General features: G+C 44.0%; 2 protein-coding genes, 1 long non-coding RNA gene and 1 other non-coding gene across 5 annotated transcripts; 1 reads left to right on the top strand and 3 right to left on the bottom strand.

Annotated features, from left to right (window-relative positions):
- Positions 1 to 835: 835 nt before the first annotated feature.
- On the top strand, positions 836 to 8,246 carry LOC112572995. The gene is made up of 6 exons (XM_025253026.1): positions 836 to 904; positions 1,328 to 1,640; positions 1,824 to 1,963; positions 4,657 to 4,754; positions 5,459 to 6,832; positions 7,051 to 8,246. The coding sequence occupies exons 1-5, from the start codon at positions 836 to 838 to the stop codon at positions 6,423 to 6,425; spliced, it is 1,587 nt and encodes a 528-aa protein (XP_025108811.1). The 3' UTR covers positions 6,426 to 6,832; positions 7,051 to 8,246.
- A 603-nt stretch (positions 8,247 to 8,849) lies between these two features.
- On the bottom strand, positions 8,850 to 13,645 carry LOC112572944. Its single transcript, XR_003101110.1, has 3 exons — positions 13,044 to 13,645; positions 11,349 to 11,562; positions 8,850 to 9,645 (listed from the first exon to the last, which is right to left on the bottom strand). It is a non-coding gene; the product is annotated as an uncharacterized LOC112572944 (long non-coding RNA).
- Positions 13,646 to 15,128: 1,483 nt separating this feature from the next.
- LOC112572582 lies at positions 15,129 to 17,006 on the bottom strand. Of its 2 annotated transcripts, none has more exons than XM_025252322.1 (3): positions 16,938 to 17,006; positions 16,337 to 16,458; positions 15,129 to 15,745 (listed from the first exon to the last, which is right to left on the bottom strand). In XM_025252322.1, the coding sequence occupies exons 1-3, from the start codon at positions 16,967 to 16,969 to the stop codon at positions 15,357 to 15,359; spliced, it is 543 nt and encodes a 180-aa protein (XP_025108107.1). In that variant the 5' UTR covers positions 16,970 to 17,006; the 3' UTR covers positions 15,129 to 15,356. The 2 variants fall into 2 exon arrangements, with proteins under 2 accessions (XP_025108107.1, XP_025108108.1); XM_025252323.1 differs by having other exon boundaries at positions 15,129 to 15,742.
- Positions 17,007 to 17,242: 236 nt separating this feature from the next.
- Positions 17,243 to 17,349, bottom strand: LOC112573022. The gene has a single exon (XR_003101131.1). It is a non-coding gene; the product is annotated as a U6 spliceosomal RNA (small nuclear RNA).
- Between the last annotated feature and the right edge of the window lie 2,245 nt (positions 17,350 to 19,594).

The raw sequence follows: 19,594 nt of genomic DNA, 5'->3' as shown, positions 1-19,594 counted from the left end.
GTCAATGTAATGTGTCATCCATGTCTATCACAAGTCAATGTAAGACACTTGTATCTCAAGTCTATGTCATGCATCATCTGTCTCGTCATCCATGTCATCACAAGTGAAGTCTAAGCGACACATCGACAGTTTCACCCATGCGTCTCCTCCCGTTCGAAATGTTTAATCTGATTCTTCAGTCTCAGGTAACATTCCCCCTTCTCCCATGTTACGGAAAGATGCATTTACTTACCACATCTACAAGTGCACCAGGACTGTTGACACATGAATAGATACAAAGTCCAGCGGCTGTAGGTGGCTAGGTAGGTGGTTGTATGTAGGTACAGGTAGCTGCTGGTGTCCTTTCGTCCGTGCAAAAGTGACACAAAAAAGCAGGTGTGACTCTGGCCACTGCTTACAGTGTAGAAAAAGGTGTTCTGTGTCTCGCTCATTTTGACGTGTCGAAGATGGTACAGTTCCCCGTGTGCTTGTAGACCTACATGTCTTCTTATTTTAGTTTGGATGTTGTTAGTGGTGCGAGCGCGCGCGTGTGTGTGTTTAACACTGCAGAAGGTTAAAAGAGAAAAGACTTCAGGAAAATCTTGTGCGCTTCTCGGGTGGGGAGGGCGGGGTATGTAGGGCCGTGGGATGGATGTTCTGTGAACACCTGTAAGTCTGTAACACCGACTTGCGTGCAGCAGTTTGTAGACCTGCTGGTCAACGGCTGAGGGTGGTCACGTGCTTTTTGTGAACAGAAAGCTGACTGTGACCGCTTAACTCTCGCGCTTCTCCGCCATTTCAGTCGAGGTAGACAGGCAGGAGACGAAGTCTGTGGAATCCAATCCCGACATAAAACATGAGCTTCACCGACTTCAACGAGGAAGATTGCGGAAACCCAACCGGTCCCCCGGCAGAGGAGGAAGAGGTACCGGAGCATGCACCCTCTCCACTCTACCCGTGAGTAAATCGTAGTCATTTCTGTGTTAATCTGTTAAAGGGTTAATTGTTCAGAAGCCAGCTGTCGATGGGTTAGTGTGTAGAATTAATTTGCAACCGCTGAACATAAATTTTAGACCGTTTATAATTCTGAAAATCGCATTTCCACTCATTAAAATTTACCTCGGCAGGTAAGACTCATGAGGTCGCCTGTCACACGCATAAACATTTTCTAGTTTATTTATATTTTGTCTCGCAGGTTTTTCGTGGTGAACGTGATGATCTACGCCATCATAGCGTTGTTGATACTCATCTTCAGTTTATGGATTAAGTGCAGCGAAAGACGAAATCTGGGTATTACACTCGCTCGTCTAGAGGCTGCTTTGCCTTTTGTGGGCATTTGTCTACCCAGAGGGAGGACGCACCTTTGCTGCAGCAACCAGCGCGAGATGAGGCAGCGCAGGGAGGCCAAGCCCCACGAGTTCAAAGGTCACGGCAAGCACAGGCAGAGGCACCTCGCTACAGTGACGTGACACAGCGACCTGCATTCAGGCACGTCACGTGGAATGCTTCTGTGGTCGGTGGCAGCCTGGATGAGATTCCAGAAGATCCCAGAGCTAGTGCTCGTCAGAGTCCTAGGGACTCGGCATGCGACAAGGAACATCATCAGCAAGATGGATGCGCACAGAATGTCGACTGCAGCGGACACGCCACCCTACGGAATGGTTCGTGTAGGGGTGCCACCAGCTTGACACAACCTGGACAGACATCGAGACTACAATGACACGGATACAACTTGGTCAAAACTGATAAAAATATTTCTGCAGCAAGGATGTGCTGTACCTTGACGACCATTTTTTTACAACCAGAGAATTCAGTAATTACAGACCTTGTTCTCCAACTTACAGATCGCAAATATTTACGACAAACAACCATCTTTCCTCCGTGTGACTTTTTGATTAAGGAACCCAAACCTAGCTTGTATGTCGGACGATCATTTGGTCATGAGACGGTGACAAGGACAAACTCATCTGGTAGTTCAAAACAGGTGAGTAGATTATTTGACAAGCTCCGCACCCGATGAGAGAATGAAAAGAGTTGTCTCGTCTGTTCTGGTCATCATGTTTATGGAAAACTCGGGACCCGATTATAATATGCCATTGATTATAGAAATTGATTTTAACTTGGTTTTACTGAAGTAACCAATGTTGCAATTTAGTCTGATCAGAAACCTGTTAGCATGTGCTATGTAAACCTTGAAATCAGATTGTTAGCATCAACCTCTTTTTATACAGACTCTCAATGTCACGATTAAAACCTGATAGCAATGAGTCGTTTAGAAACTGTAACGAGAGTTGTGAATGTTTAGACATGTTCACTATTTTTAGCTTGCTAGTCGTGTTAACTGGACTTTTGCCGAATATTACTGTTTAATCTGATTTTAGTATGATGAAGAAGATGAAGATGAAGAAATTAAACGGCAGATTTTCCTCCATTTGAATTTAGTTGTATTAGTAATTCTTTGCCATCTGCTAAAGCCGCTCAAGCTGTTTGGCTTGGTTTCCAGTGTCTTTCATTTGCTTAACAATTCGATGCACTTTACCGTTTATTTCTGTGAATGTTGGTTTCCTACTGTTTTAGCATCTTATTGTTTTATCTTAATACATTCCATTTACTTTTTATCTTTCTCTGTGCCTTCATGATGTAAGTTTTATGAATTTTATGTGTTTTTGATGAAATAAAATGTTTCACTTGACCTCGATTTCTTGCATAAACATGCGCGAAAGGACGGGTGTGACCTCTGAATGAGTCAGGTGAAGCTACGGTAACAGACACTGCACAAAAAAGCAAATTTATAATAACTAGGGTCCGGACTTCAACTAGAAGTGGTCCAAATCCTGTAGCGCAGTTCATGGAGTGCAACTGGGCATCTTGACAAAACTTAACGCATCCCCCGAGGTGGCCATTTTGATAAGGTCAGGGTTTCAGCTGAGGTCTGTTCAAGGCAAGTGATAAAACATCAAATGTCGCAATTACAATAAAAAAAAATTTAGATATGTGACCTAGGTCATAGTGCCATCCGTCATGGGCTTTGTCGGGTACTTGGCTCACCTCCCTTATCTCCAACACTATGCGGCAGCTTTCTGGCCAAAGTCTTTTCTTCCATTTGTTAAACGTTCACAAGAGAAATCAACTCCGTTAAACATCCGATACAAAGCACAAGCGAACCTTTTTTAAAAAAAAAATCACTCGCTCACACACATTAGCACTTGCAGTCCAGAGCTTACATCGCAGGACAAATGACCCGAACAAGGGGGATAAGCAGCACCAGTCGACCTCAAGCAGCTACTCGAGTCGCCTCCCCTGGCTCTTGTCCCACGAAGAGAAAGCTACAGAGCTACACGAGAAGCAGCGGAATAGAAGAGTGAATGGATGCTTCGGTGGGTGCAAGAGTAGGAACAAGAATGTATGGATTGTAAATATGATCAACCAGTTTGGGAAAGAAACCTTTAACTTCAGGGCACTTAACAGCCAAACATCACAAGTTTCGTGTTTGACAAACGTGGCTTGAACTTGAGGAACTTCGTGGAAAGTATGGTCAGCGCGTCCTGTCGTGTTTCAGCCCAGACAGACAACATGGACTAATACTAAGAAAGAAAAAGTTAATATCTGTGATTAGAAGTGGCCCCGTATCCGCAGTCCGCGTGTTGTTCTTTGTGTCGACCTGGGGGAGAGTTTGTTTTGTTGTCTACCCGCACCTCAGCGGTCCGGTGGTGCAACGGTTAGCGCTGTTAGCGCCTGTCACCAATACAGTGAAGGTTGGCTGCCCTGAGTTCATTTCTCGTCTCGGCACGCTGATCTTTCTCTGCACGTGGCATCTGTTTACAGGGCTGGCTGCTTGCCGTAATATAGCCTTAGCTGCTGACACGGCGTAAAACACCAATTCCCCCCCCCCTCTACCCGCACCTCATCCACCCGAGGTCTTGACCAGCGGGCTTGGCAATTACAGAGGGCGCCCCAGCTAGCACTCATGTAAACTCATGTAACACCTCATGTAAACAGCGGGGACAACAACAAAGCTGTTTGTTGGTCTGCTAGTCACACAGCAGGCGTTACAACAAGTGTACGCAGCACGAGGCTGAGGCTTGTTCATCTGCTCCTTCTGTAACTGGGCCATCAGACCCCTCGTTCTGTGTAAATAAGATGAAATGGCTTGAAGCAAGTGTATGACTCGAGGACACTTGACTGAGCATTTTTTTACGAACATCAACTGACGGAGGAGTCAGGACACCTGGCTGGCTGTACACACTGTCCGTCAGGACTACCGTAGGGGTGGGTGGTTTGAGAATACCATTCTGATGGCTCGAAGAAAATTAAATAAATAATAAAAATCACAAATAATCTTTATGTTACAAATCTACAAAACTCGCTTGGACTTGATGTCAGGTGTGCGTGAGTGTTGGGATGGAGTGGGGGGGGGAGGGCAGGGGTATGTAGGGACAGTGGGCAGTGAGTGACCGTGCTTCTCGTGACACCTACCCGGATGAATGTTCTGTGAACACCTGTAACGTCGACTTGCGTGCAGTTTGTAGACCTGCTGGTCAACGGCTGAGGGTGAAGTCACGTGCTTTTTGTGAACAGAAAGCTGACTGTGACCGCTTAAATCTCGCGCGTTTCTCCGCCATTTCAGTCGAGGTAGACAGGCAGTGAGACGAAGGTTGTGAACTCTGAAAACGTCAGACCATGGACTTCACCGACAATCCTAACGAGAGAGATTCCTCAAACCCAACAAGTACCCCGCCAGAGGAGGCAGAGGATGAAGGCCCTGCAGACAGCCTGTGAGTAAATCGTAGACATTTTGTGTGGCCGTTTGTCGTGTAAACGTTAATTATTCCAAAGCCAAATGTCAAGATGGATGGTAGGGCGGGAGTTTTTATTTTAATCTCCTCAGTAATTTCTATGGTTCCGAGCATTTAACGTTTAATAAAACAAATGCATAGAACGAGAGCCATTTAATTTGAAATATTAATGACTATGTAAGCTGAAATTGCTAAATATTAACACGAAGTTGTAACAAACCCGATTTGCAACATGCGACTTTGTGGTCACTCTCTCTTAAAACATGGGTGAGAATTATGCAGCAGTTACCATGTAGAACTGTAGTACTAAATAAAGGTCTGCTTGGGTATAAAAGTTGCAATTTAAAAAAAAAACTGCTTGAATTTCTCATAATGTTTGAATATGACTTCAAAATCATTAAGAAAACCGCACGAAGTTCAGAAGGAGGTCGGTTTTAATATGGTTTAACGGGCTTAAAATTCTACTAATGTAAAACTTATTACACACGTGACTCCATTGCATAAAGAGGGTAGTGAATCTGATCGGAGCTTATTTAACAAACAACAACAACAAAAAAAAAGTGGCAATTGTATAAGTTTTTAGTTTTGTTTTGTTTTGGTTAAAATTTACCTCGGCAGGTAAGGCTCATGGCGTCGCGTTCCACACTAATGACACATTTTATACTTTGTTTTCTGGCCCACAGGTCTTTCACGCTGGTGGTGATTGCATGTGCCTTCATTGGATTCTTGATACTGATCATCAGTTTATCGGTTACGTGGAACACAAGACAAAATTCTGATATTCGCCTCTGTGGCCTAGAGGAAGGTTTACCTCGCAGCTGCTTGTCCTCCCAGAGTGAGGACCAACCACTTCAGGTACAGCCAGCGCAAGACTCGCAAGTTCAAGGGTTACCGGAAGCACAGGGCTTGTTGCAGGCAGAGACGTCACGCGACAGTAACGTGACAAGGCGACGCCGAACCCAGCACGTCACGTGGAATGCTTCTGTGCTCGGGGGCGACGACTATTGCGACGCGGCCGCTGGCGCTTCCGATGATGCGGTTGAGTACATCAGCATGGATCAGCTTGCAGAACATCCGAGAGCTAGTGCCACTCAGGCGCCCCCTAGCGCCTCGCCATGCGACGAAGAACTTTACCAGCAAGATGAATGCGCCCACAGTGGTCGAGCAGACTCCGGCAGCAGACACGCCACCCTGCGGGATGCTGATGCATGTAGTGGTGCCGCCAATGAGCCAGATGTATGCAGACGACCTATCGTTGTCGACGAAGGGGACTATGTGACTTTGATTGGTCTTCCTGCCCAACCAGAGGCCGAGAACAGTGCGAATGCTCAGGGTCCGCTCGAGGCTGCCAGTGACCTGAGGGATGCCCAGGCACAAGGCGGGGAATTTCTCGCTGAGCAGTCGTCGATGTCAGTTCGGATCACTAGGGAAGAACTTCGTCGACTTCAGCGACAACAGCAGAACATCGAAGACGACATTGAAGAAGATGGCGAACAGGAAGGCCACGGCGACAAAGAAGTCGCCCATCTGACTTCTTCCGAGGAAGAATCGCTGGACGAGGAGTCGCTGGGAGAAGTCAGTGACCTGAGGGATGCCAGGCACAAGGCGGGGAATTGCTCGCTGAGCAGTCGTCGATGTCAGTTCGGATAACTAGGGAAGAACTTCGTCGACTTCAGCAACTTCAGCGACTGCAGCGACAACAGCAAAACATCGAAGACGACAATGATGAAGATGATGAACAGGAAGGTCACGGCGACAAAGAAGCTACCGACCGGACTTCTTCCGAGGAAGAATGGCTCGACGATGACCAGTTAACACAAGAACACCAGCAACTTCTTCGACGTCGTCAGAACTCGGACGAAGACGACAAAGATTGTAAAAAACACTAACATGGTCTGCATCACAAATGTTTTAAAACCATCTTCAATGCGACATTTCGGAACTACTATCGTCAAACTCGTCTGTCGAACGCTCGCCACTGACATCAGACGGGGACATCAACACCACCACCACTTGATGCAGTCATGTCGGACCAAGTCATCTGGTATTTTAAACAGGTGAGCCGGTATTTGACAAGCTAGGCAGAAGAGAATGAGTCTGTGAAAGTGCCTCCTAGTGGTCGATTTTTGTGAACATGCTGAGTGAACCTCTCAGAAATTTGAAGCTTTAAAAGTGAACTGAGATAATGAAGTTGCCAATGTTTCCTAACATCTTTGCTCCATCTGTCTTTGCTGGACATTTTCATCTGTGGTCTTCATGTGACCGTCTGTTACAGGTGCTGGAGAGAAAACTTCTACTTGCAATTCGGGAGGAGACTGACTAAATCCAATTTCTTCCCAACAAAGTCTGTCCATGTCGAGATACTCTGTCTTACTACATGCATTCTCTACCGCCGGGTACAGGTCATGTCTTTCACTAAAGCTTCTATGTGTCTGTTGATTTAAATTTTACGGGTATGATACTTGGACTAGTTTCCGTCCCTGACAACTTTTTGTGATCTCAACTGTCTCATTTAAAACGGTGTCGCCTGCTTATCCCGATCATTCCATAACCGAGTTGTCATTGTTAGTTATGTAACCTGACTGTAGAAATTGTCCGACACCTTGTAACCTGATTTTATTGCAAATGTTTATGGAAAACTCGGAACACGATTGTAATATGCAATAGATTATACAAATCCGATTTTAACTTGGTTTTACTGAAGTAGCCAATGTTGCAATTTAGTCTGAACAGAAACCTGTTAGCATGTGGTATGTAAACCCTCAAATCACATTTTTTAGCATCAACCCCTTTTTATACAGACTCCCAATTTTATCATTAAAACCTGATAGCATAGAATCGTCTAGAAACTGTAACCAGATTTGTATCCTGAATTTTTAGTCATGTTCACTATTTTTAGCTTGCTAATCATGTCAACTGGACATTTTCTTAAATAATAAATGCTGACTATATTTTTATTCACCATAGTTATTTACAAAAACCTGTGAACATAGCTTGTGCCACTCGAGTCAAAACACCTTGGACACCTAGCAAAGTCATCATGCTGTTGTAATGTCCAAAAGTGTTGTATGCTGAACATACTTTGCTGTTTCCTTGAAAAATACATGAACGGAACTGTCAATTACAATTCTAAGGATTTTTTCAGAAAATTTTCCATTGTTACACATTCTTTCCATCTTCCGCTTCCAGATGAAGAAATGAAACGGCAGATTTTCCTCCACTTGAATTGAGAAGCATTATAGTCATTCTTTACCACCTACTAGAGCCGCTCGAAGCTGTTTGGCTTGGTTTCCAGTGTCTTTCACTTTTTCACAATTTGAGGAGCTTGCGACTGTGAATGTAGTTTTCCTAATGTGTTAGTATCTTGTTTTTTATCTTGATGCATTCCATTTGCTTTTTATCTGTCGCTATGCCTTCATGATGTAAGTTTTATGAATTTTATGTTTTTTTGAATGAAATAAATCAGTTTTCTTTGACCTTAATTTCTTGCATAAGCACGTGCGACAGGACGGGTGTGACCTCTGAATGAGTCAGGTGAAGCTAAGGCAACAGACACTGCACAAAAAAGCAAATTTACAATAACTAGGGTCCGGACTTCAACTAGAAGTGGTCCTAATCCTGTAGCGCAGTTCATGGAGTGCAATTGGACATCTTGACAAAATTTAACGCATCCCCCGAGGTGGCCATTTTGATAAGGTTACCGATGAGCCGCTACTGCAGGGTGACAGGGGGAGGGTCGGGTGGTGTGACGTCACTAACCAGGCGGCTGAGGTCAGGGAGTTGGGGTGGACGGGGTCTTGCGGGCTTTTGACACATTGGTAGCTCGGCACGAGTGAGTTACACTGTTGTAGTGCGAGGATGGAGGGTGTTGATAGTCGGCAAGTGTGAGAACAACACCATAGAAGATAAAAGAAAATCCCTTTGTGATGTTAGTCCTAGACAATGATTCAACTCGGATTGTTCTCTGACTTGTGGTGTTTGTAGTCCGATACCTTTCATAGAAATATTCGACTTCTGGTGCTATAAAAACACGGTCACACACACACAACTTCGTACAGGCTGGTAGCACTTGTAAATGTTCATTGACTGCTGTTGTTTATTGACCATGTTCTTCTTTTACATGCTTTGGTATTATTACAGACATTGTATGTGGACTGTACAAAAATAATATTGTGACAGATACAGAGGGATTAAGCTATTGTAAAAAAAACGTGTTAGGCGTTCGAGGATCGCATCGATAAACATACAAGGGTTAAAGTTCAAGCCAGTAACACAGTAGCACTCATGCACGTGCGAGTGTACAATAGTTCGTGTGTACTCGTGTACAGGGTGGGGTAGGGGTGTGGTTCAGAGAGAGAGAGACCTAAAGTGGTCTCACTGTTCATAGTGTCGTCAGCGAACATTTTATTACTTATTCTCGGTCCCATGATCCGAACTTAAGTAGTGAACATTCAGAAGCTCGGCATTGGACGAGGTGAGTGCTGCACCTTGATGACATCTGCGACTTCAAGACCTTCCCTCGTCAGTAATAATAACCTAGCACAACCTAGCCTAGCACAGCCTAGCCTAGCCTAGCACAACCTAGCCTAGCACAACCTAGCCTAGCACAACCTAGCCCAGCAAGATTCGAGGTTCCAAGACGACCACGACTCTGGTTAACAGGAGAGAACAGAAAACAATCTCCGTAAGGATTAACTCGTTCTTGAGAATAGTACTAGTGTTCTCTCTCTTCCTCCCGACTGTAGGGACGAGTCCCACAGAATGATTAGTTTGATCGAACATCTGCTGGTGACGGAGAGACGGGGAGACTCGTGAGGTCTTCCTGAGGTCTTGGTGAACTCGGATACCTGGTTGACACGATGCTAGGATTCTGAAAACAAAACACAATCATGTTAGGGTAATTTTAAACCTCTCCTCCTTCTGCGCTCTATCTTTCTCTTTCTTATTTGCTCTCTCAGACACACGTTCACATGTTCAAACACATACACATACACGTAATCATGAATGTACACAGTCAAGAAGCCCATTTTACGAGCGTTAAACGATAATCAAGAGCAATAATAACACCACAAATATTGACTGACGCCTACAATCAATCTAATAACATTATTTCTTTCTGCCACAAAGGCACATTTACTAAAAATATAAAGCCGGAAAAAGAAGGCGCGAAAGGAAAAAAAAATTAAAAGAAAGTCCGTCATCTTCCTGCTGTAAGTAAACCTGTACACACGTGTGTGTGTGTGTTTTCACACGTTGGCCCAGTACATGAATAAGGCATTGTGTGACAAAGGTAATAACTGTATGTCACTGCCACAAACAGAGTACAAGATGGCAATCACAGCGCATCACCAGCTGCCCACCTTACACCTCGCCATCCTCATACCACAGGCCTCGGCCCCCTCTCCTCCGATTTACGACCGCCATCTATTTACACCTGTCATTTCACAGACACCTGGCTAATCAGGGACAGTAACTGCTTGTAGAAGTCAGCAGCAAGCGTTCTCCCCGAGTGAACAAAATGAACATTAGATGAGCAGTGCATTTTATGATCGGCTGTTAATACCTGACAGAACAACACGACATGTGATCAGCTATTAATGTTGTACAGAGCGTGTGGGCACACAATGATTAGCTGTTAATGTTTGACAGTTTAATTGTGGGCACATTATAATTAGCTATTAATATCTTACAGAGCGTGTGGGCACATAATGATTAGCTATACATCAGACTGAAGGTGAAAGGTCACAGGCTGTGTGCCACTCATCAGACTGAAGGTAAAACGCAGTGTGTGTGGGGTGGGGTGGGGAGGGGACCTAAGCTTACAAGCGTCCAGCATCATCCTTTCATGGATGTCCAAGGGATGAGCAAATGAAAAGCTTTGGCTGCTAAAAATTCGTTTGAGTTTATGCGTTTATTTTGTGCGTGTGTAAGTGTGTCAGTGAGTGTAGCATGTGTGTAGACACCTTGTAAGTGCACTGAACTCCTCCATCGGGTGGTGTGTGAGTACAAGTCATGATTGTTACTATTAAAGTACTTTCACGGCACAACCACAAACAGAAAATTGTGTACACTGTACGAGAGAAAAGGTCTTCTACTATACACTCTGTCTCTTCTACAAACTTTGTAATTACAAACATGGTGGTGACTCACTGGACAGCAGTGTCAGGTAAGCTGGCATTTTACAACATGCTTGCCTGTCTGTACCTCAGTATGTGTGTCTGTCTGCCTGCCTACCTTTTGCACGTCTGTCTACCCGTATTTCTATCCCGGTATCTGTCTGTCTGCCTGGTTGCCTGTCTATGCTATCTACCTACCTGTCGATTTCCTTTATCTCAATCTTCGTGTCATGTTTACCTGTTTTACCGCGTGTTCTACTTCTCAGTCTGCTGGTCTTTTCTGTCTCTTATCTTGCCTGCCCTTCTGTTCGTCTATCCTGTCTCTCTGTTCTGTTTACCTGTTCGTCCATCCTATTCTGTCTACCTGCCCACCTGTGCAGCACCCTTGCGCCGGCCAACCTCTCTGTTTCCTCTATACTTTGACCACTCGTCTGCCTCATTGGAGGACGTGCCTCACCTTTCACCACCTGCACCCCTTCAAACCTCACCACCCGAGATTTGTCGGGGTTCTCCTCCTTCCCGCACGGCGTTGGGCCCCGTCGAAGGTTGTCTGCCATTGCTCATTCACCTGCTCCACTCTCGTGCGACTGGGAGGCGGGCGGTGCTTGAGGATGCAGGCGTTGTAGATGAAGATGACGAGGAAGATGGCAAAGGTTACCAGCACTATGGGGCTGTCGGGATTAAACAATTCAGACAACAGCACTTCATTAAAACCACTTCATTAAGACCGCGATTTAACAATTTAGACAATGGAATATCCTCGGAACTATTCGGGGTGTCAGGATTAAACAATTCAGACGATGGTGACTCACCAGGACACGGGCATGTGAGGACTGAGCAAGTTTAGCCTTATAGTTATATTGCTTCATGCATGCACTGACAACACCTGTCACTGTTACCTGGAGGCTGGCTGTAAGTCGGCATCTTCATGCAAACCCCGGAGCTACACACAGTGTATGACCACTAAAGACCAACTGAATGGTTTGCGTTTTTTCACATATCAGTAGATGTAGGAGATATCAACCTAACCTGTAAAATTCAGCCTCCAAAACCCATCTGCTTCATTCTTTCCTAATATATCACTCGCTCTTTCCTTTGCTTTTTTTCTCTCGTCGTCTCTTTCATTCATTCTTCTCTTTGCTTTGGTGTCTCTCGGGGACAGACGAGTCTCCCCGTGCCTTCATGCACTCCTGAATAATTTAAAGGTCCTTTTGAGAGAAAGGTCGAGACGACTGGGTTGCGCAGGGTGGGAACTGGGGTGCAGCATGAGACAGCAGACCCACGGCACTCCCCCTCAGCATTGTGCATTGTGTCACAGACTCGGCCATGCAGCTGCAAGTGCCGCAGACGGCTGGGGTCAAAGGTCGTGAACCCAGCTTCATTGGATCGATCAAGGTCACTTGACTTTACAGCGGAACATTCAAAAAAAAAAAAGAAAATAAATGTTTTGACTAGTCATCATGAGAGAAAACTGAAAACTTGCAACTGAATGAGCAAGTCGGTGGGTGCAGTAGCCTCGGAATGTCCAGTTTATGGGGAGACTGAAGTCAATAAACATCACCTAAGAATGTGTCCACATGGTGTTGATGAATCTTTGTCAGACATATTTACGTGTTTCCTTGTCGTCTGCCTTCGGGCACAAGACCATGACATATAGCCTTAGTTGCTGGCTCGGCGTAAAACACCACCACCACTACCACCACCACCACCACCATCATCACCACCACCAGCACCACCACCACCACCACCACCAGCACCACCAGCACCACCACCAGCACCCCCACCGCCACCAAGAGAGAAGCTAGCTTCATCGGACTGGAAACGGTCAGTAGGTTCAAGTGATAAGTGTCAAGTGACAGATGTTCAGGACAGTTTACATTGTCAGTCTAACTTCGGACAGATGTTTGTATCGACACACAACACAGCCAACAGAAGACAGAACGAAGGACAACCCTCACAAAGGATAAATAACAGACAGACACACTGCAGACGACACACAGAAAGAGGAATACATGACAACGAGTACTGATGTGTGACCGATGACCGACTAAGCCAACAAAAAAAGACAAACATCCGAGTTTAAAATTAATCGCAATTAAAAACTGGAAGCTTTAATGATGTGCGCATAAAGTATTTTATCATAATTACATACGGTATAATCCACTTGACCAGGTGTCTCTTCTCCTCAAATCCGTCCAAGCTGGTTTTGTTTGTCGGAAGAGGTGACGTGCCGTCATCCAGGTCATCCATCTTCCACCCTGTCAGCACGTCACCGTTACATGCTCGTCACCTGCTGCAGCGCGCTGTCACAACACTGCGGCGAGGAGTGACCCAGCTGGACTGAGAGCACAAGCTTTTCCTCCCTCATCTACACTTCTGCAAAGTACGAAACTTAAATGCTCTTGGCTGGAGTCCGAGTAAATTGAGCCAAACGATGGTAATCCAGTAATTTCAGCGTGAAATCCAAATTGTTGAATTTCTTGCCGGTCCTTCAGTAAATCACTGACAAGAGGTTCCACAAATCAGCGCTAAACCTCGTTAAGTGTTTGTTGGATGCATTTTTACGGTGCTAGGAAGTTCCGACCACAACAACCACTTTCCAGAAGATTCGATCGACGAATGCTTTGACACGGTGTGTGACAGCCCTGTAAGGTCCACCTCACCAGACACGAGGCAAGAGGCCTGCAGAGCGACTTGGCCGACTGGCAACACTGCCGAGCCTCTTGTAGTCACGTGACCACATCCATCTCTCAACCTCGCTTGTGTCACCCGGGGAGGTGTGTGTGTTGGGGGGAGGGGAGAGAAAGACAGAGCGCAAGTTACCTCCGACAGGTTAATCTGCAGGCATTAATCTCACCTGAGGGGACTTTCAATCCGATGCTGTGCCAACACTTTGCTTTGCCTTTGTCGTGTGGATTTGATGCTTTAGACATGGAGTCTAATCTCCTTCACTCACCTCACAGACATATATTTAGACTTAATTCCGACATAAATGGTTGCTATGGTTTCGACTGAAATTTACATATTATTAACCCACGCTGCTTATTATTTGGAAATAAAATATTGACGAACATACTGTTTTAGGACTGAAACCACGCCAGGGACTCCCATTTAAGAATATCAGGCTCGTAATTGGTGTTAATGACTGTCAATTAGTTTCTGTCGACCGTTTTATCCCAGGGCCCTCCGGCGACAAGTTTATGTGTAAGTCATTCGAGTTCCTCAACCATCTACAACACCTATCAATCACTGGACTACAGCACGTGACAACTCACACCCACAGGTATAACAGGCAGGGTATGTGGGGAGACATGCGAAAGGCAAGATTACTTTTGACAGTGTGGGGTTCGCATTCCACCTCATGTGAGAAACAACCCATAAACACTGCAGGTGTTTGAAGAGTAGGGGATGCTCCGTACACAAACATCTGCAATCTATTAGTTCCTTTTTTTATTATTGGTTTCTGTCAACCTAGAATCTGTGGAGATATTAAACTCCTCTGGACTGCAAAGATATTTGCTTGACAAAAAGCTATTTTGCCCGCACATGTTATTGTGGACGCAATACTGTATTATAACGATTAAGATAGAAGAAAAGAGAATCAACGAAAGGAAAGATGAAATACGCAAAGTTGGTGTTTATATACAATACCACAAACAAACTGCGCATCACTTGTATTTGCAGAAACAGGCTAGTAAACGCCCTTTTCAACGAAACAAATACAAACGAAAGTTTGACCGAATCCGGCAAAGTTTTTACCACAAAGCTGTTTTTACAACTTTTCCAAACTTCGTCAAAAACTCGTCCATGTTTGTTCGATTAAGGAAAGCAAGATTCGCATTTGACCAGGATACCCGCGAATGTTAAAATATTCCTGTTTAAACAAGAAGAAAAAAACATTCGTTGTCGTGCTAGAATTTGACCGCAGAACGTCGGATGTCCAGACAGAAGGTCGTCAGACAAACATCAACATGCTGAGCACGTGGGAGGCACGCGACACTGCGTGTACATGTTGAATGTCTTCGTGGTGTACCTCCGCCTTGTCGTTTGGAGGTGACATCATGATGTGATTACACAGACCCTGCTGACAGTCCGTGAGAAGACATTTGTGTGTGTGTGTGTGTGCGCGCGTGTGTGTGCGCGTGTGTGTGTGCGTGCGCGTGCTGCTGTCTGACAGTCTCGATCATGCGATGGTTCGCTCAGAACGACAGAGAGAGAGAGGTCTTTATGTGGGACAAGTACAAAATGTACAAAATGGTCAAGTGACAAAAATGCTGTTTGAATAACCTGAGTAAAGGGTTTTCTGGCGTTTAAAAAGTTGACCCTCTGGATGCTGAGTAAGCTCTCCCAGCCATACTCTTAGTTTACGCAAAGACATAATCACACAAACACACATTTCCACAACAGCTGTGGGAACATTCATGATTCACATGTAAGTAGAAACAATCATTGTGAAATGTCTTTTTTACGTGAATCTGATCGGATCTTTTTCCTCCTGCTCCTTTTCATCGGCGACAGACTCCGGTGGAGTTGTAAAAGGAGAATTAATGGGAGGTGAATTTTGGGGGGTGACATAAATGTTGTCCTCTTTAAACCCCTTCTCGACAAGTAGCAGCGTTGCTGGTGGTGGTGATGGTGGTGGTGGTGGTGCAGAACGTGACGTCAGACAGTCGTTGTGGAAGCTGCCGTAGAATGCAGCAGCAGCAACCTCATTGTTTGGAAGGTAGGATCTCCTGTAGGAGACGCAGGGGTCAGGGGGTCTTTCGTTGATTTCGACAGTTCCGCTCGACTTTGGATCCGGTAGTCTCTCAGTTCCCGATTTCCACCTGACGAATTGGCTGGTCTCAGAATCTGCTGGAACAACGTGACATCAGTTAACAGCAACGATGACATCAGTGTCAAACGTGAAGCAAGTGCGAAATATCGTTAAGTGGCTTGGGAGACTGCATGATACTTCGTTCTGTTCACGAGAAACACTGCTTTCAACTTCGCGATTTCACCTACGAGAGGGAAAGAAGTCGGATGTCACGTGACCTGACAGAAGTCAACTCACTGTCATGCCGGGGTCTATCTGCTGTGTGTGTCTTGGTATTTGCGTGAAGTGTTTGTTGCTGTCATCCACGTGATGTAAACAAGGATTTCGCGAGATATGCCGACCGGCATTATGTACTGGTCATAGTTTATCTAACATGACATGTTGACTAGAGATCTACCCTACTCAGTTTTTTTTGTTTTTTTTTTTTAATTTGGGTTCATTTTTCCATCTAGCTATACTTTCGTCATACTTTAAAAAAAAAATGGCCTCCGTACATGAAAGCAGAAAACATTTACAAATTGAAACAAAACATTAAGGGTACGTGCTGCAAGTAATTTGTTGGGTCTAATAATTCGAGAATGGTACGTTAATAACAACCATTGAGAGAATTACTTATTTTTAAAAATTACCGGACTTTTTCTTGAATAAGCTCCCCTTCCACCGGAAGCAAAGAACCCCAGACTTGCTGTCCCGGTCCTTGACAAAGCAGCACTGAAGAACCAGGAACACAGCCAGAAAAATGGCCATTCCGCTGTTTACACAAACATTAGTATTTAACACAGATCTTCAATCCTTTCACACACAATTTACTTTCTCTCATCACCATCACCAACAACTACCACCGAGTCGAGAATGGAATGCACACGACCTATAGTCTACAAAAGAAATGACAAAGATTGAAGCTTTCATAATTTGTTCTTGCTTAAATTTTAGTATTTTTATATCTGAAAAAAAAAATTATTTTCCCATTACGGGCTTTCGTGTTATAAAAAAAATTATCTTAGTGCTTTGAGGTGGGTGTTATTCATGGTGTACTGCTAGAGAAGTATACTGCCCACACTATTCTGCTGCACACCTTGCATCAACTGAGGTTTGATCTCTCTCTCTTCAGACAACAAACGGTCACCAAAACATGGCAGATGGACCCAGTTTCACAGTAAAAGACTAGCACGACACCTACAGAGGTCCTCGCTGTACAGTGAGTAACCAGAAGGTGAGAGACGGACTCACCCAAGCACTCCCAGTATCAGGCTGCTACTCATGGCATCCCTTTGTCGTCAGGTCGAATTTGGACTTGGTATCTTTGCATGACTGGCTTTGCCATGTTAGTGACAACTCACCTGCCAAACTGATGACGGGCACGGGTAGCTCGTGAACTCGGGGTGGGACCTGTGATGACGTCACATATACAAGATGGTGGTCGAACATTGTGTCGACTTGTCACAGGTTGTTTTTAGTTTCTCGTTAGCTGTTTAAAAAAATTCAGGTATGAGATGTACGATGAAAGTTTAAAAACAAAGTGGACAGATAAAAACAAAAATTTGGAACGCTTCACGATTGTGCGTGTCATCCTTGCGACAGGGGCCATGCTAATCTTCTCTGTATCGTTCCAATTTTAGTATATGTACTACACAAGTAGTACATCAAGGTTTTCTTAACGACAATATATACATCTCCATTTTTATTTCACTGTTGGGAAAGGTGTGCAACGATTACTCTGAAATTCAAAATTATTTCTTTCTTTAAAAATTTCATTTTTGAAAAGAAATGTGTGTGGAATTTTCATGTTGTCCTTTAGTACTATACTCTACTGTGATCTTTAGTTTACACTGACGTGTAATATACGTGCAGATCTAAAATAAAATTAAAAATTTAAAGTCAGGTGTGTACGTATCTACAACGTTGACACAAGGGAGGCAATCACTTCTTCAGAAACTTCTCTGCCTGAGTTATCTCTCCTGTTTGATGACTAATTGTGTCTTCACGTGTGTCCAGTCATTTGAATGGAGGGCATCTGAATATTGCAAGAAACTTCTGAAAGATTGATCTCCGGAATTTCAAAGAGACGCATAAGTACTGCTGCACAAACGTGAATATCATAGGATGTCAGACGATAACTGTTCCAATTCAACGCTTACACTGACTGCCTCCCTTGTTTCAACAATGTAGAAACACGTTCGCAACTAAAGGATTTTTTTTTTCTTTCTTTTAATATGTTCGCACAATTTTAAGCTTAAGTGTAAATCGAGGATGATGCTATGAAGGTAAAGTATTTTACGAAAAGACATTATGAAAATTCGACACAGATTTCGTTACAAAATTGTAATTACAGAACAAATTCCAACACGACTGTTTGACACCCTCCTGGGAAAAAAAAAGCAAAATAGAAACGGAGCTGTCTATATTTTTGTTCATCACTGTTTAAGTTGTACCAAAGATACTAAATACTCTAAGATGTGTCATTGCGCGAAATTCCTGATGTAAACAGCGATGACGGCGTTGCGCGCATCGACCCTAACGGTCTCCATGAAGCACGTATAGTACGTATAGTGATAAGTTGACATAAAACTACATATATACCTCGTTCTTTGTAATTAAAATGTTAATGCGAGGAATGCATCACTTTAAACATCACTTTTGCTGATATGACGACTGTCAGCCGAGGACCACCTGACTTTTGCTCGGGGACCCCGGACCACTAGCGGTCCGCGGACCACACTTTGAACCACTGCTCTAACCTGTTTCCAAGATGTCGTTGACAGCGTGGTTAAAATCATCGTCTCAGAAACGGAAAGAAAGTGAGCACCCCAAGTACAGTGAGCATAAGCTCATCACAGATGCTCGCACAGACTTCATGGCACAGAAATCTCGCCGTTTCTGACTAGACATTACAGTGCTTTGTGTGCCTGAAAGGCAGTTGATCAAAGTAGTTGGTTTGTTGTTGTTTTTTCAACTTTGTAAAGAGACCCCTTACAGCAGACCTGGCCAAAGCCCGGCCCGCGGGGTTTTTGACAACTGTTAGGTTCACATGTATTTTTGGACTGAAGCTGAGACGAGACTCACTCTCGTCATCTTAGCGTCAGTGGCCATGTTGAGCTCCGTCTCCTTCCAATTTTAGTATATGTACGACAGTGTTTCCTCGTTTATGGCGGGGGATGGTGCTATGATCAGCCGCAATAAACGAATTTCCGCGAAATAGGGACATATATGCAATAATAATATTTACATGTACAACAATATCATGTGAGTGTAAAGTAATATATTAATCATGGTATTAATACAGTACAATAACAAATTAGTGTAAAAAAATTATAACTTTACTCAGAGAAACCCAAAAAACTGATGCGAACTGGCTGCGACATGGGAGATAACAATCATGGCTCGTCGCTTACGCATAGCAATGGATTTCTGTTACACAATTATTTCTTTTTTTCTACAAAATTACCATGATATTTTAATAGAAATACTAATATAGCTACATTTTTGGTCTTTTTCCTGTTGAAATATCTATGGTATTTTGTAGAACGATAATTCCCAGCGCGGAAGTAATGATCGATACTTTACTTCACTCAAAAAAACAAACAAACCGCAAAGTAGTGAATCCGCGATAGATGAACCGCGAAGTAGCGAGGGAACACTGTACACAGGTAGTACATCTTAGGTTTTTCTTAACAACAATATATACATCTCCATTTTTATTTCACTGTTGGGAAAGATGTGCAACGATTACTCTGAAATTCAAAATTATTTCTTTCTTTAAAAATTTCATTTTTGAAAAGAAATGTGTGTGGAATTTTCATGTTGTCCTTTAGTACTATACTCTACTGTGATCTTTAGTTTACACTGACGTGTAATATACGTGCAGATCTAAAATAAAATTAAAAATA

Source organism: Pomacea canaliculata, linkage group LG9 (assembly GCF_003073045.1).
Source record: "Pomacea canaliculata isolate SZHN2017 linkage group LG9, ASM307304v1, whole genome shotgun sequence".
Lineage (NCBI taxonomy): Eukaryota > Metazoa > Mollusca > Gastropoda > Architaenioglossa > Ampullariidae > Pomacea > Pomacea canaliculata.
The sequence above is the reverse complement of the archived record's forward strand: the minus strand, read 5'-3'. Positions and strand labels throughout refer to the sequence as shown.

Bases quoted from the DNA above. Each gene is read 5' to 3' on its own strand.
- LOC112572995 (XM_025253026.1), top strand. From the start codon at position 836: ATGAGCTTCACCGACTTCAACGAGGAAGATTGCGGAAACCCAACCGGT. The intron at 905-1,327 runs GTACCGGAGCAT...TTGTCTACCCAG, and splicing joins CCCCGGCAGAGGAGGAAGAG to AGGGAGGACGCACCTTTGCT. The intron at 4,755-5,458 runs GTGAGTAAATCG...TCTGGCCCACAG, and splicing joins GAAGGCCCTGCAGACAGCCT to GTCTTTCACGCTGGTGGTGA.
- LOC112572582 (XM_025252322.1), bottom strand. From the start codon at position 16,969: ATGAGTAGCAGCCTGATACTGGGAGTGCTTGG. The intron at 16,459-16,937 runs GTGAGTCCGTCT...TTGTGTAAACAG, and splicing joins CTGATACTGGGAGTGCTTGG to CGGAATGGCCATTTTTCTGG. The intron at 15,746-16,336 runs GTAATTTTTAAA...ACGTTGTTCCAG, and splicing joins CTTATTCAAGAAAAAGTCCG to CAGATTCTGAGACCAGCCAA.